Here is a 16,873-nt window from a genome sequence, read left to right as displayed (position 1 = left end):
ACCACATGTGTGGTACTTTTTGGGAGCTTCAAATTGCACTGAAAGTGCAGTTGTTGTAAATCTATGGGGTTGATCTGAAATGAGGGGAAGCTCTGCTGATTTTATAATCCAATCATGTGCAAGCTAAAATGCTGTTTTTTATTTTATCTTCCTTGCATGTCTCCCTCGTATCTAAAGCGACTGCACTTCAAAGTGCACTTGTAGTGCAAAGTAAATAACCCCCATAGTGTTGATGTCTCACATTCCACCAACGAATAGCATATTGTTAGTTCGCAAATGATATGATACAATTATTCCAATCAGTCTTTTTCGTTCACAATATCGGGAGTATTACTTGCTGGGCATCCATGAGCAGAAAACCGGACGATCGTTCGCAGAACGGAAATTTTTGTCTGATTTTTCTTATGCAGGGATTTTAGTTTTTGCATGGACTTTCCCGGAATTACAGGAATGTAACGGTCACATTGGTTACTCTCAACCCATCAAATAGCTGGAGTCATAACTGATCACGTGTGACGCATAATGACAGTTACAGATCAAACAGACGCCAAGATGGCAGCTTCCTTGGCTGAAAAGCATAAGCGGGTTTAGTTCCACTCAAACACAATGCACAAAACAGACAAAGCGTGAATGGACCAGCAATCAGGTGCTGCCAGGCAACCAGCATTTTTAGAAGGACAATGAAGCCAGTCCACATACTCTTCTCATGACTGTGTCACTTTAAAAAGTCTAAATCTAGGACCACCCAGTCCACAAGGTGCAAATGCTTCTGTGCAATTTCACTAATACACCGTTGTCACCCAGTTACAGGAAGTGGAAACAAATCTACCTCTGGGACAACAGGTGATAAAACTTACAGACTATTATGCGTTCCTGCCAGTTACAGGAAGTGGAAACAAATCTACCTCTGGGACAACAGGTGATAAAACTTACAGATTATTATGTGTTCCTGCCAGTTACAGGAAGTGGAAACAAATCTACCTCTGGGACAACAGGTGATAAAACTTACAGACTATTATGTGTTCCTGCCAGTTACAGGAAGTGGAAACAAATCTACCCCTGGGGCAACAGGTGATACAACTTACAGACTATTATGTGTTCCTGCCAGTTACAGAGGGGCCCCCGAAAACCAAGCACAGCCATCAGGATTTCTAAGGGCGCAAATTTTTGATTTCACTCCTCACTATCTATCACAGTTTTGAAGGCCATAAAATGGCAAAATAGCACAAAACCTTCCCAAATGACCCCATTTTGGAAAGTAGACACCCCAAGCTATTTGCTGAAATGAATGTTGAGTCCCTGGAATGTTTTATATTTTGCCACAAGGGTGTCCGTTTATTAAACTGAGATCAGCGGTGATCCAGAGTATTGCCGCTGATCTCAGGTCATTAACAGTTTATGAAACTGAGGTAATCAGCGGAGAACATGTCTCAGCACAATGAGAATCTGTAACTGACAGTCACAGAAACGGACAGTTTATTAAGGTGCGATCTCGGCACCTCAATGGTGATCTGTTACAGAATTCTCCCTCTGACTGTTCCAGGACCCTGGATGGACCGCACCGTGAAACGCAACACATGCTGATTATATCGATAAAGAGTCTGTATTATATTATATATTATATCTACCTCCTGTGGGTAACCCAATATGAGGGCTTTAATAAATTGTACTAAATACTACATTTAGTGGCACTTTTTTATCTTCTTTTTTACCTGTTTACCAGAGAGTGGGCTGCTCTGGATCAATAGCTGACACAAGCGTATGGATTTCTCCCATGGGACTTCATCAAAAAACTTTTAAACCTAAATCATTTTCGTTGATCAATGCTTATGTGTTTTTTGCCGTTGCGCCTACTACCCAGTTTAATAGCTAAATGCCCACAAAGTGGGGACCCAAATAGATATCTTATTCATATGATCTGGAGGTGCCCAAAGTTGTACAGATATTGGGGAGGTATTAATACTATAAACTTGATTTTTGTAACTGCTCTTAGCCTAGACCCGGTGGTATGCATATTTAGGCGCATAGAGGAAGATGGTAGTATTAGTGGTAGACAAATGGCAATAATTAGATGCCTGTTCTTAGCCTGAAAACGGATTGCGAGAAAATGGTTAGCAATAATCCCGCTAACTGTCTTTATACTAAAAGGGGAAGTATTAAATTATTTAGGAAAATATGGGAATCTTGGATAAACAGAGAAGAGTGACTACTGCAATGATGCGTTAGATTTGACTGTAATTGAATGAGAAGATGAGATGAAGCAAGCGAAAAAATGGAGTACGGTAAATGAATTATTGAAAATAAATAGGTTCTCTCCATTTCTTTTATGGGAATTGTAGTGTGAACGAGAATGATAATGTTGGTAAAAATGACATATACGATAAAATATTTATATATAAAAAATCTGTGGTTTAAGGATACATAATGGCACAGAAAGTGGTTCTGTATATGCAGGGCTGTATATGCAGCACTCCTCTCCCCACCATCCAGGATACCGCTATACCCCACCTCTATCCTCCGCAGAGCCTCACAAGACGCCGGCATATGTTGGCGTCCGCGCGGCAGGAGAGTCCGTTTGCTGTTCCCGGGCCGGACTGAAAGGAAGTTAACACTCAGTGTGTGCACTTCCTGTCAGTCCAGCCGGGAACAGGAAACTGAATCTCCTGTTCCGCGCAGCCGACCGGACTGCAGGAGGAAGCAGCGGGGCGGCAAGGGCCCGCCCTGCTGGGGCCCCTGGCCAGCTCGGGGCCCCAAGCAGTTGTTTACCAGCAGCACCGGTTACCAGCAGCAGACTGAGCGTTGATAGCAGATCAAGGTGGCGCTGGTCAGCGGACTCAGTAGGTAGAAAGTAACAGGTACTGGCAGTGGGTCAGTTACTGGAAAAGTTCAGACAACTGAGAGCATGTTCAGGCAGGGACTGTAAGCAGATCCGGGATGCAAGCCAGAGGTCAGGGGTTGGAGACAGCAGCAGATCCAATGAGACAAGCCGGAGGTCAGGTGCAGGAGAAGGCGTTGAGTAGTCAGGTCAAATCCGGGTCAAAAACAGGTTCAAGCACAGGTTCAGGAAGGTTTACACAAGCAGGAGCTGACAACAAACCAGCAACCCGTCATGAGACTGGGGCTGGCTTAAGTAGGCAGGGCCGGGCTCTGATTGGTGCGCGTGGATGCACGCCGTCCCGCAGAACCGCGCATGCACACGCCCCGCTCGCGCACGGGCATGCGTTGTAGCACAATTCGGCTGTTAGAGCTGGTGGTTCCCTGACAGTAACCCAGGAATGGTATTTCAAGATACACGTACAAATTATTGTCTGAGTTGTTGAAGCATAATATGGACATTGTGAGATGGTTCAGTGAGAAGTCAGAGTTTCAAAGAAGATGAGGGTATTATGAAGACCGACCACAACAAACTTGTATACCATGTCCCTAAAGATGTTAAAACACAGTCTTCAGTTTATCACCCTGGCATGTGCAGATGAGGTTGCATGAGACTCTTATGCCGCGTACACACGATCATTTTTCGGCATGAAAAAAAACCGACACTTTTAAAAACGTCATTTAAAATGATCGTGTGTGGGCTTCACATCGTTTTTCGGCTTCTGCATTTTTTCACGTCGTTTTTCACAATGTAGTTTTTCGTGTTGTAAAAAATTATCGTGTGTGGGCAAAAACAACGTTTTAAACCCGCGCATGCCCAGAAGCAAGTTATGAGACGGGATCGCTCGTTCTGGTAAAACTATCAATCATATTGGAGGAAGCACATTCATCACGCTGTAACAGACAAAAAAGTGCAAATCATCTTTTTCTAACAAGGAATCAGCTAAAAGCAGCCCAAAGGCAAATAGAACTTCCCCTTTAGAGTGCCGTCATACGTGTTGTACGTCACCGCGCTTTGTTCATCATTTTTCAAAAACGATGGTGTGTGGGCAATGTTGTTTTTAATGATGAAGTTGGAAAAACTTCGTTTTTTTGGACGTGCTGAAAAATGACATTTTTTTTTAAAGGTGGAAAAGGACCGTGTGTACGCGGCATTAGATCCAGTTTGGTTAAGAAACACCTTTTAGCTTGTTGAAGAGGTCAGATATTAGGGGAATGATTAGCTATTTTTATTGTCAATGGTATTTAAGCCCCTATAAGCCAATACATGGCCTAGGACGGGCATCACTAAATGGCGGACCGCGGGCCAAATGCGGACCGCCTCACTCTCTTATGCGGCCCGCCGCGGTACCGCCATTTAGCAGCCTTTTCTTTCCCCTGCCGTCTATGTAATTCTCACACAGAGCCGACAGGAGGAGGCGGGACAGTTCTGGATGCAGGGCGGAGTTGCCGGAGGTAAACAAGCAGGTGATTGGCTGCTAGGATGAAGGGCAGTCTTAGCAACCAATCATCATCTTACAACACCCGCCCTCCATCGGAGCTATGCCGTGCCTCCCTCCGATCTTCGGTCTATGCAAGGTGAGTGAGGGGGCAAAGTTGCAGTGGCTCTGTAGTTCCCTCACTGCGGGGGGGCCCTCAGGAGACCGGGATATCGCTCCATTGTTGCTGGCTGCAGTTATGAGCAGAGAGCGTCTACTCTCTGTCACACTGCCAAGACCTCGCACTGACAGCCCACCCCCCTCCTCCTCCGGACACTCAGACAGGAGAGGAGATAGAGAGAGCAGGAGCTTCTCCTCCTGTGTGCACCAGCAGCCCCGCCCACATCCAATCCCTGGCAGCTCCGTGCCTTGCAAAGGGAAAGTTCAGCAGCCTGCAGCTAGATAGATAGTGGATGAAAGATTGCAACCCTCCACAATAGGGGATCCACAGCTCTCCAGGACAGCCTTTCTTCCTTCCTTCAAACCTCTCAGTGATTGAAAAGAAAGCAGCTCACAGGTGGGTCAGTCATGAAGAGAGAGTCTGTTGTCACCTCCAGTGCCCCTCTACCAACACAGCAGCCTGCTGGGATTTCCCTGGTATGGTGCACTACAAGCCCCAGCATGCTCTGTCAGCCTATGTGTATGTATAGCACAGGTGAGTAGGCCTGCTTGCTGACCACAGTGGCAGAACTCCACTGCCCAAGTCAATGGCAGCTGGTGCTCAAATAAACTGAAAAAAAAAAAAAAAAACATCAATTGCAGCCTCACTGTACCATCAAACGCAGCCAATGTGCCCCATCAAACGCTCCCACTGTGCCCCATCAAACGCTCCCACTGTGCCCCATCAAACGCTCCCACTGTGCCCCATCAAACGCTCCCACTGTGCCCCATCAAACGCTCCCACTGTGCCCCATCAAACGCTCCCACTGTGCCCATCGAATGCTCCCACTGTGCCCCCCCTACCGCTGTCTGCCCGGCACTTACCCTGTCTCAGTAGGGCAGACGGCGGGCGGGTGGGCACAATGCCCCCCCGCCATTTAGCAGCCTTTTCTTCCCCCTGCCGTCTCTGTAATCCTCACACAGAGCCGACAGCAGGAGGCGGGACAGTTCTGGATGGAGGGGGCAGCAGTGGTTTCCTCCATGCTACCTTATATTCATTCTCTTTTCTAACACAGCTGGGGGAACTGCGAGTGCCAAGAATAGGGGGTGTCGGCGGCGGCCATTGATAGATTCATGCATTGCATGAATCTATCTATTGGTGATAGAGGGGGGTGGTTGGAGAGAGGGGGCAGCGACCGGGCGCACCACCACTGACCCAAGCCTCCATCTATGATGGAGGCTTTCTCTTATCTCACCAGCCTCTGAGCACACCAATGTAAGGGAGAGCTCCGTGGACTGTAATGTAAAGGGGGATTCTGATATAAGTGAGGGCTTTGGTGAGTAGAGACCCCCTTATATCGGTTCCCAGAGCACCCCTTACATCAGAGTTCCCCTTTATATTACAATCCACAGAACTCCCCCTTAGGGCCCTTTCACATGGGACAAAACGGACACCATGATCATTGGAAAGGGCCCCGGGACCAGAGATCAGGGGGGCCTTTATGGTTCCCTGCACCGGGGCCCAGATGGTTCTAGTTATGCCTCTGAGTTACAGGGAGTGAGGACACTGGTCTGGAAAGCGGAAAAAGATAACTCGCTGAGGACATTAAAGTGGAGTTGTTGAGGGCTGTCATGTGGTGGGCTGAGGACATTAGGGTGGGGGGGGAGGGAGGCTGAGCGGACTGTGATGTATGGGGGGAGATGTGGATATTACAGGGTGGGAGATGTGGACATGACAGGGGGGAGGCTGAGGACTGTGATGTGGGGGCAATGAGGACAGTAATGTGAAGGGGGCTGAAGATAGTAATGAGGGGGGATAATGTAAATTGGGGCAAAGGACAGTACTGGCGGGGGGGTTAGTGTCAAGGAAGTCTGAGAACATTACTGTGGAGGGGGGAGATATAAAGGAGGACCTGAGGACACTCCTCAAGAGGGCTCTGATGTGCACTGGGGACTGAGGATGCTTATGTAAGAATGGGTTCAGATCTGTACATGTGCATGAGGTGCACATGTCGTGGGTAGGTCAGCCCTTTTTAATGGGCTGCACTGCCCGCAAAAAAACTGGAGAAAGACGTCCTTGACGTCTTTTCCAAAATAGTGCGGCAGCAACATGCGGTTTGGCACATGCGAAAAGGCGCAACGGGTAATGACATGATGTTCGGACCCCTGCTGGAAGAAAATTTTGCTGACCGGACCTCAGTGAATTTTAATTCATTACCCCTGGCCTAGGATAACCATCTTTCTTTGAGAAAAAACTGAGAATTAGCTTGCAACTGTTCTTTGGGAGTGAGCTTGTTACTTTCTAGCTGCATGATTGCCAGGAAAGGGCTGTTTCATGGACCAACGATACATGGACTGTGGAAGGGCTGTTGGCATTACGTCTTCTGGAAATAAATGTCATTCTGGTTACAGAGTGATATTAATTCATTCAGATTTGTGGCAATAATTCTACCAACTATCTTGTCTGATTCTGTTGGTCAGGCTTTTCCAAAAGGTAGCAACCAAGGCCTCATTCTTCCAGCTGATTTCCTCCGCAAGGGTGCGAAGATGGGGTGCATAGTGCCCCAATGTCAAAGAGCTATTAAGCAACCAAATAAGCTTGACTTTTCAGCGCTGAGAAGTATGAAATTGCCATAGCCACTGTGCACACCGGGCTGGATTATTGTGGTGGCGCTGCCCTCCTCTAATCAGGGAATCTTTTTCCTGCACAAAGAACAGAAGGGCTCAAGCACTCACTGCATTATCCCAAGCATTTTATTAAAGGATAAAAGATCCAGGAAAATATACCCACAAATAAAAAATGGAATGATGGCATATCATGATACAGAGTCCAGAAGTCTGTAATGACTCCTAAGTCTTTACTCCAAGAAATGGGTCTCCCGAAATGCGTTATTTGGCTCCGCCAGTCATGTGATCCCATGAGGTTGGAGGACAGACTTCTGGACTCTGTACCTGATTCCTGATAAGCTATCATTCCATGTTTAGTTTTTGAGTATATTTTATTGGATCCTCATTAAGGCCCCTTTGACACTGGGGTGTTTTTCTAGCGTTATTCGTGCGTAATTCGAGCAAAGCCTCATCTGCAATCCCAATGTGAAAGCCTGAGTGCTTTCAGAGCCCTTTCACACTGCCAGCGCCCTAAAAACTCTGGTAAAGCATCGCTAAGACCATAACATTTTAGGGCGTTTTTGCAGTGCCTCAGTGTGAAAGGGTAAGGCGTTTTTACAGCGCTTTCAATTCATTTCAATGGAGAGGGGCGTTTTTGGAGCGTTTTTTTTTTTCAGCTTTCAAAAAGCTGCTCCAAAGATGCTGCTTGCAGAACTCAGTGTGAAAGGGTCCATTGAGATGCATGGAGAGCGTTCTATGAGTTTTAATAGTGCTATTTTTAACAATAAAACGCTGTAAAAACGCTTTAGTGTGAAAGGGGTCTTAACAAAGTGCTTGGGATAATGCACTAGGTGTATGTGCCATTCTGTTTGTTGTTTGTCCAATGTAAACAATGCCTGATGGAGGCGTAAAAGGGAACTGGCAGTAGATGATGTTCGCCCAGGCTTTTCAAAGTTGCTGTAGAAGACGTTCAGAAATTTAGCAAAGTTGTAGGGCACAAACTCGTTCCTGTCCCATCCCTAATAGAGCTGCAAGATTCTGGTCAAAATGAGAATTACAATGTTTTTGCTTGGAATAAAGATCACAATTCTTGCAGCGTAACATCATCTTTCACATTATACAAAAAAAAATGGGCTAACTTTTTACGGTTTTCATTTTTTTCTTAATTCATTAACCACTTAAGACCCAGATCTTTTTAGGCAGCTAAAGGACCCGGCCAGTTTTTGCAATTTTGAAAAAAAAACTATATTTTTTACTTTTTTCTATAATAAATATCCCCCAAAAATATATAAAATATTTTTTTTTTTCCTCAGTTTAGGCCGATACGTATTCTTCTACCTATTTTTGGTAAAAAAAAATGTCAATAAGCGTTTATCGATTTGGTTTGCGCAAAATTTATAGCGTTTACAAAAAAGGGGATAGTTTTATTGCATTTTTATAATTTTTTTTTTTTTTACTACTAATGGCGGTGATCAGCAATTTTTTTTTCGTGACTGTGGCATTATGGCGGACACTTCGGACAATTTTGACACATTTTTGGGACCATTGTCATTTTCACTGCAAAAAATTCATTAAAAATGCATTGTTTACTGTGAAAATGACAATTGCAGTTTGGGAGTTAACCACAAGGGGGCGCTGAAGGGGTTATGTGTGACCTCATTTGTGTTTCTAACTGTAGGGGGGTGTGGCTGTAGGTCTGACGTCATCGATTGTGTTTCCCTATAAAAGGGAACACACGATTGATGACAGCGCCACAGTGAAAAACGAGGAAGCTGTGTTTACACACAGCTCTCCCCGTTCTTCAGCTCCGGGGACCGATCGCGGGACTCCAGCAGCGATCGGGTCCGCGAGTCACGCGGCTGCGGAGCTTCGGACCGGGTCGCGTGCACGCGACCCCATGGCTGGGCTTAAAGAGCCACATACATGTACGTGCCCAGCCATGCCATTCTGCCGACGTATATCTACATGAAGTGGTCCTTAAGTGGTTAAAGTGTAATTATTTCCCCAAAAATTGCATTTGAAAAATTGTTGCGCGAATACAGTGTGACACAAAATATTGCAACAGCCACCATTTTATTCTCTGGGGTCTCTGCTAAATAAATATATATATATATATATATATATATATATATATATATATATATATATATATTGTAACAGTAGGAGCTACTGTGACGGTAAAATGGACCCAGGGTATGCACACTTGAGATGTGAAAAACTACAGAGCATAGCTGTGGACTGGAGAAGACTGCTTTTGCAGCTTTCTCCAGGTTTTAGTAATCCAGGCTTTGTTCATTACCAGCAGGGTGTGTGTGTGCTCAGGTGAGCACAACCCTTACAATGAGTGTGTGGGAAGACCTCATGGCTCCCAGTTGGAGACAGCTCCTGGAAGAGACAGGAGGTCTCCAGGAATCAGAGAGGCTGTAGGAGACAGCCAGAACGGTGAATGCAAGAGGCAGAGCTGTAGACGCTGAAGGGAAGCGGTCTGTGTTGAGGAGTCTGCTGGTCTGGGTGACCAGGACAACGAGAAGTACTGCTACAGAGAGTCAGGTGCGCTAGCATTTTTCTGTTGTATATTTGATGGAGAAGAACCCCTGCGTGGGAAAACGTTTGTTTGGACTTATTTTTGCCTTTTTAATAAAAATGGGCTACCATGCCCTTAACCATAGTTCCTGGCTGGAGTGAATCGCTAAAAAAAACGCCCATACCACGAGAGCTAATAACCCCCAACCTTACAATATATATATATATATATATATATATATATATATATATATGTGTGTGTGTTTAACTTGAAACCAACATGTGTCAGAAAAAGGTTTAGTTTTTAAGGCCCCGTACACGCGGTCGAGAAAACCGATGAGAATGGACCGAGGTTCAAGTCAAGTCGACACATGCTTGGAAGCATTGAACTTCGTTTTATTCAGCACGTCGTGTGTTTGACGTCATCGCGTTCTGACCCGATCGGTTTTTGGAACGATGGTGTGTACACATCAGGCTGTCAGGCCACTTCAGCGGTGAACCGATGAAAACGGTCCGTCGGACCATTCTCATCGGTTTGGAACGACCGTGTGTACAAGGCCTACGCGGTTAAACTTCCCTCATTTAGTCCCCTTTTACATTGAGGCAGTTTTCAGGCGTTTTAGTGCTAAAAATAGCAACTGTATAGTGCCTGAAAACTGCCTCTCATGCCTCCCCAGTGTGAGTGCTTTTACGCTGGGGTGGTACACTTGTGGAACGGGAAAAAATGGCTTGCAAGCAGCATCTTTGGGGCAGTGTAGGAATGACTGGGCAGTGCCGTCACAGACTGAAGTTCATTCCTTTGATCTAAAGAACAAAATGTTACAATGTTTACAGTTGGCTCAGGGCTGAGGAATGTTGTGATACTTGGCAGACTGCCTGTTTGTTTGTTTTTTGACGGCTATCGGATTGAGCAGATAATTCTCTGCATAGAAAGAATCTGGAAAATGTTTTAAGATTGCGGGGGGGAATCATGATCTCAATTCTTAATGATTAATCGTGCAACTCTAATCCCTAGGTAGTTTATGTCAAGGCTTCTCCGATCAATAAGGAGACCATCTTGGCCTGATCTGGTGGGAAAGTCTAAGGTTGAACCTAGAAGTAAATGGTACACTGGCTAATGAAGCCGGGAATATTGGGGCGAAGTGAGCAAATGCAAAGAAAATTTGGTAAACTTTAATAGTGGAATCCCATAATCTAACTAAACTTAAACCTGCTCCCACCCCCCCTTCTAACTCCTATGTTAACTATCCTGTAAAAGGAAGATGGATATATCTACTGTGACAAGTTGGGGGTTGTTTAGCTCCTTGGTAGTGCTAAATAGTGAGTTTACTCCATGCCAGAAGTATGTTTCTGGGCTTTTTCTGCCCACTTTTAATTAAAAAGAAAGCAAAAAGTTCAAAAATTTGAAGTCTTCCCACGATGTCCATCAATATGACAAACAAAAAATATTTTGCCTCATGGCTCTCTTTGCAGCTTTACTGCTCAGGCCTCATGCCTTGGTCCGCCAGACCATCTAACACACAGTTCCAGTGCTCATGCACAAATCTCTGTACCTTTGTCCATTTGACTTCTTGTCCTGCTTCTCCATCTCCTGACCTGGACAGTACGGTGCAACGTGCACCTCTCACTGCTTCCTTTGCACACTTACCCCCTTTGGGAGGGTGGGGCCCTGAGCTCTAACCCAGGCTCTAAGATAAATGTACCACACACCTGCATCATTTGTGTGCCTGCTTCCAAAAAAACCTGGCCCAGATTGCCATATTAAACAGTGGTACAGGTTTGCTCTGCCACACTACCTATTCTCAAAGCACTCCGTTCTGGTCATGTGATGTTCCCAACGGCCAGCTTCATGGGAGAGGAGAGAGCACGGACAACACCTTGAATGCGTAGGCGGTGACGTCACCCATAAGTTTTACTATGGGGCATCCATTGTCGACTGTCTCTCCTTTCCCCTGAAGGTGACCCTTGGGAGCTGATCACAAGACCAGACCAGGAGCAACCTCGGAATAGGTAAGTATAAGCATCTTCCTTCTACAGGACAGGATTTAAAAGGGGGTGAGAGCAGATCTAAGCTTGGATCGATCTTGGAATTCAAATCTAATTAAATCTGTAATTTTATCTTTTTTTTTAACAATTTTTTACAAAAAACAGAAGCAACACTGACCTTATTGTATGTATGTTTTTTTTTTTTTTTAGGTAGATCTATGGGAAGCCATGTAAGAAGGCATTCCAGATCTAATACTAAAAATGTGGTGAGTCAAATTTTCTCATTAATATCCTGACACACTATTAAACAATATGTTGCTCTGATATAAAATCAGATATGTTTTTCTTGGGTTGAATTGTACTGTGTGGAGCAGGGCTTTTTTTCACAGAAAATAGGTACAGGAACTCAACCATAACCCTCAAAAAAAACCGCTCACCCCCCACACACACCCTCCAAACTTCTTAAAATTTTGGGTGTGGACAAATTCTGCTAACAGTGGGAGGGTCTTAAAGGGGCAGGATCATCAATTGGGGGTGTCGGCCTCTGCACTGTACCCTGGTCACCTGCATCTCCCTTGCCCCCATATTGCACTCAGTGGGAGCCATTGGGAGACAGACTGTCACTTGTAAACAGAGAAGCCGGACTTCTGTGTTTACAAGCAAAAGAGGTGAACATGAAGCAGAGGGCATGAGCCAGAGGTGGTGGAACTAAGTTCCACCAAGTTCCAGCTGAAAAAAAGCCCTGGTGTGGAGGATTAAAAAAAGAAAAAAAATGTATTCTGCTAAATGTCTTGGTTTTAAATTTGTTTGTTTTATTTTTTTTAGCAAAAGGTTACAAAACACAATATGTCTTCATAAAAAGCAGAGACAGTATTCATTCAATAAGCTAACGTCTCAAGGACAACACAACATAAATACAATGACAAACATATAAGTTGTATCTCCTAGGACCTTATCTTGATAACCATATGTGTTGCAATTATTCCATGAAGAAAGGGCAGGGGGCAGCGTGAGAGGTGGGGGCACCTCACATCTAAATGTGAAAAGTGGTCTCCCCCTCCCCCCTGCCAAGAAAATCTTGGGGTTACTAGGTTTACCTTCCTAATCCTTGTTAAAATTCCAATAAGTGTATTGATTGGTTTGCGTGAAAGTTTTATAGCGTCCACAAACTATGGTGTGTGTATGTGTGTGTGTGTGTGTGTGTATATATATATATATATATATATATATATATATATATATATATTTTTTTTTTTTTTATACTACTGATGGCGGCGATCAGCGACTTATAATGGGACTGCGATAGTGTAGAGGGCAATCTAAAATGTACTGATCCTGGGGGGGACTGACTTACTGGTTTGCAGTTTTTTTTACATGGGCAAGCAGCAGGGTTTAGAGGTAATAAGCAGTCTGAACAGCTAACTAGCTGCTGGATCGTTTTTACAAGCAGTTGGGGGACACATCTGCCCCCCTCCTGCTGCCCTCTGCAGGTTGTCCTGTCCCACCGGTACACCTGGTTGTTTCATCTGTACAGAGTTCTGTGTTAATTGTCAACACATGGCTCGGGCTGTGATGGCACACAGCAGATCCCAGCCATGAATCATTATCCGGAATCAGCAGGTGGGCACGTAGGCATTCACTGTAAACCGAGAAGCAGGCAGTGGTGTACGGGTATGTTGCTTTGCCTGTGTGAGGGGGCGGTCCGCAAATGGTTAAAGGATAAGTTCACCTTTCTGAACATATTTAGGGTGCAACTTGTAACATGTTCAGCACCTGCTTGCTCTTCCAATTCTGCTAATCGTGGCTGCAATGCTTTACAGGCTCCTGAATTTATTTTTTATATAATAAATGAAAATAATATTTATTTATTGTACACCACGGGACACAGTGCTTAGTCATTACTGTATATAGTGGGTTGTATGGTCACCAGAGGTGATTGGACACTGCCACAACCAATGAGAATAAGTTCCCCTCCATATAGCCCCTCCCATACAGGAAGTACCTCAGTTTTTTCGCCAGTGTCTAAGAAGATTGGACATGTTGAGGATAGTGCTAAGGAAGCTCTGCCATAGAGGCCCCTGGGGCAAAATAGCTATACTTTGGGTCCATCCAAGACACTTAAATTATTACGCCACAATTGGATTGTATCCGAGCCTCACACACGAGGTGTCGCCTGTAATGTAAAAAACCTGCATGTTTGGCGCCTAATTAAGCTCAAAAATCAATCAATCAATCAATGTCTCTCTTTGGAGGACTGGGCTCTAGGGTCCAGCACTTTCGCTTTTTTACAAACGCTCAAAGTCCTGGCAGAATCTTTTTCAAGACCCAGGGAAGAGGCATCCTTTAAGTAGGAACCCATATCCCTGAAGGTTGGCACACAATACCCGCCGTGATGGGTGAAAATTGGTTTTGTCTGATTTTCAGCAAACCTGCGGCGCTGATCAGGTATGCGGGAAAAAAGTGTTAAGAATTTACCTTAAAAACATTTTCCTTGTAAGCGGGTGTCTTCTCTATTTCCACCACTAGAGGGAGTAAAGAGTCGAGTTTTTACTCACCAAGCTGCAGACAGTGTCAGGTCGGTTCAGACAAGCACACTCTCCGCTGCAGAGCTCTGCCATGGGACGATCAGGTCCCTGTTCCTCACTTCCATTATGCTGGAGAATACTGCTTCCCTCAAAGACACCAGATCCCCTGGGGGCGCGCTTTATAGGGAAATAGAGGAAGGGGCGGATCATGAGCGCGTGTGCGGGCACGTCATCCACTGTGTTTTTTGCAGGCAGAAGCACATAAAAGCCTCTCAAAATCTGCAGCTCTCCCCTGATCTGGAACACAGCGACTTGCAAACGGGCACGTAAGGTCTCTATGTGGTTGGTTAACTGGGCACCCCCAAGAGAGGACACCCACTGGGCATGAAACTGTGTGTTTTAGTTGCATACTGTATGTAAAAGGCTTAACTAGCACAGGAGTATATGCTGATAGTACCTTGGTTTCATTACTTGGTAATATTTCTTCCCAAAGAAAAAATACAGGGGTTAAAAAAGACAAGAAAGCATCGCCACCTGAGACAAGAGCCCACTTTGTACTTTCCTCTCCAGTAATATATGATGCACCTGTGCAGGATGAGCCATTGACTCCTTCAGGAGCAACAGCCTCTCCTGTAGTGCTTGGGCCTGCATATGTCACTGAGGACCCTTTGGCAGCAGCCCTTAACAGTTTAGAAGGAAGAATTGCTTAGTTAATCGCAGTCTTCACAAAAGGTGAAGCAGAGCTCCTTCTGTTACTTCAGATCTCTCTTCAGACAGGTCTGAAGTTTATAAGGATGAGGAGGACATAGCGCCATCAGATAAGGATGAGGAGTCAGAAGGTGCTGGGATTTCAGAAGAACCTTTTTCTGCTTCCCAGGTTCTAAAAATGCAGGTGCAATATTACACTGAAACAGTACGCTCTGCACTTACATTGCCTTCTTCAAAGTTATCTGACTCGCCTGTCTCCTCCCTGGGTTCATTGAAATCCCCACAGGCTGCATGTTCTTTTCCGGTTCATCCTTTATTAGAGAATCTGATATACGCAGACTGGAAGCATCCAGATAGGCGTTTTTCTCCTCCTAGGAAGTTTGAAGTTCTCTACCCAATGGAGGAGAAAATTACCAAGAAGTGGAGTCTGCCTTTAGTAGATGTGGCTATTTGTTGTGTAAATAAAAGCTTAACTCAGGGCTCGACAAATCCCGGGGCGCCAGGTCGCCATGGCGACTAGAAATGGTGTCCTGGCGACTTGTGTGAGCTGGCGCCATCTGGTGGTGAATCGTTGGTATTACAAGTTATTACCACCAGATGTGTGAGCTGGCGCCATCTGGTGGTGGCCGTTGGTATTACAAGTTAAGCATTACAAGTTAAACAGCAATTCTGTCATTTTTCACTATTTTTCACTGCCATCTTCTTCCCTCTAATTAGAACCCCCAAACATTATATATATTTGTTATCCTAACACCCTAGAGAATAAAATGGCGATCGCTGCAATACTGTCTGTCACACTGTCTTACAAGCACATTTTTTTGGGAAAAAATTACACTTTTTTTTAACTAAAAAATAAGACAACAGTAAAGTTATCCCATTTTTTTTTATATTATGAAAGATAATGTTACGCCGAGTAAATTCATACCCAACATGTCACGCTTCAAAATTGCGTCCGCTCGTGGAATGCCGACAAACTTTTACCCTTTAAAATCTTCATAGGCGACGTTTAAAAAAATCTACAGGTTGTATGTTTTGAGTTACAGAGGAGGACTAGGGCTAGAATTATTGCTCTCGCTCTACCAATCGTGGCGATACCTCACATGTGTGGTTTGAACACCGTTTACATATGCGGGCGCTGCTCACGTATGTGGTCGCTTCTGCGCGCAAGCTCGTCGGGACGGGGTGCGTTTTCTGGCTCCTAACTTTTTTAGCTGGCTCCTAGATTCCAAGCAAATTTGTCAAACCCTGGCTTAACCTGTCCTGTGGACAATGCTCAGGTATTTAAAGATCCTTCTGAGAAAAAGTTGGAATCTTTACTGAAGTCTTTCTTTCTCCTGGCAGGCGCAGTAACTCTACCTGCCGTGGCGGCAGTGGGTATGTTTTTTTTTTTTTTTTTTTTTTTTTTTAAATGAGAGAAAATGTATCAATACATTGAAAAAATAATAATAAATGTGCCACGTCCTACTATATTTGAAAATAAGAAGAATACAAGGGGCTATTCATGAACTTTGAGGGCACGGTAATGAAACAAGGATATAATCAAAAATATATAACAAGGTTTATTAAATACAATTTAGCATAAAAAAGTTCTGAAAGAACTGGATATAGCAAGATACTTGAACAGCATTCTGGCAACAAAACAAAAGACAAAAAGGTAGTGGAACACAAAATAGATTAAACAGCACTTCAATGACGAACATAACGTCCGTTTGTTCGTGTAAACGTAGACACGTAAACCCTTGAAGGGGTTAATAACCCACTATACTTGATGTGTGTAAGTTGCAGCGAACACTGAGTTGACTTGACTTGACATGTTTTGCGTATAAATACGCTTCTTCAAAAAGCCAGTGGGTATGTGTCAGGTCTTAACAGATCAGGTGAAACAAGGGCTGAAAGACCTGCCTCCCGAGCAGATCCAATTTTGGGAGAATATGCCCAGGGCCTTATCTTTCACAATAGATGCCATCAGGGATTCTATTCAACAAGCATCTCGCCTTACGCTCCAACTGGTGCACAAATGCACAGAATTCTTTGGCTGAAGCACTGGTCAGCGCAAGTCCCATGCAAAAAGCT

At 44.7% G+C, this 16,873-nt stretch overlaps 1 protein-coding gene across 3 annotated transcripts in view; it reads left to right on the top strand.

Annotated features, from left to right (window-relative positions):
• Nucleotides 1-16,873, top strand: part of LOC120943613 (katanin interacting protein) — a 227,576-nt gene that overhangs the window by 1,308 nt on the left and 209,395 nt on the right. For 2 of the 3 annotated variants that reach the window (XM_040357000.1, XM_040357001.1), the window contains exon 2: nt 11,778-11,833. The exons of the other annotated variant lie outside the window; for it this stretch is intronic. In XM_040357000.1, coding sequence (XP_040212934.1) covers nt 11,778-11,833 — 56 coding nt within the window. The remainder of the gene's footprint in view (nt 1-11,777; nt 11,834-16,873) is intronic. 3 annotated transcript variants of the gene reach the window in all.

The sequence above is a fragment of the Rana temporaria genome, chromosome 6 (assembly GCF_905171775.1).
Source record: "Rana temporaria chromosome 6, aRanTem1.1, whole genome shotgun sequence".
NCBI lineage: Eukaryota > Metazoa > Chordata > Amphibia > Anura > Ranidae > Rana > Rana temporaria.
The sequence above is the reverse complement of the archived record's forward strand: the minus strand, read 5'-3'. Positions and strand labels throughout refer to the sequence as shown.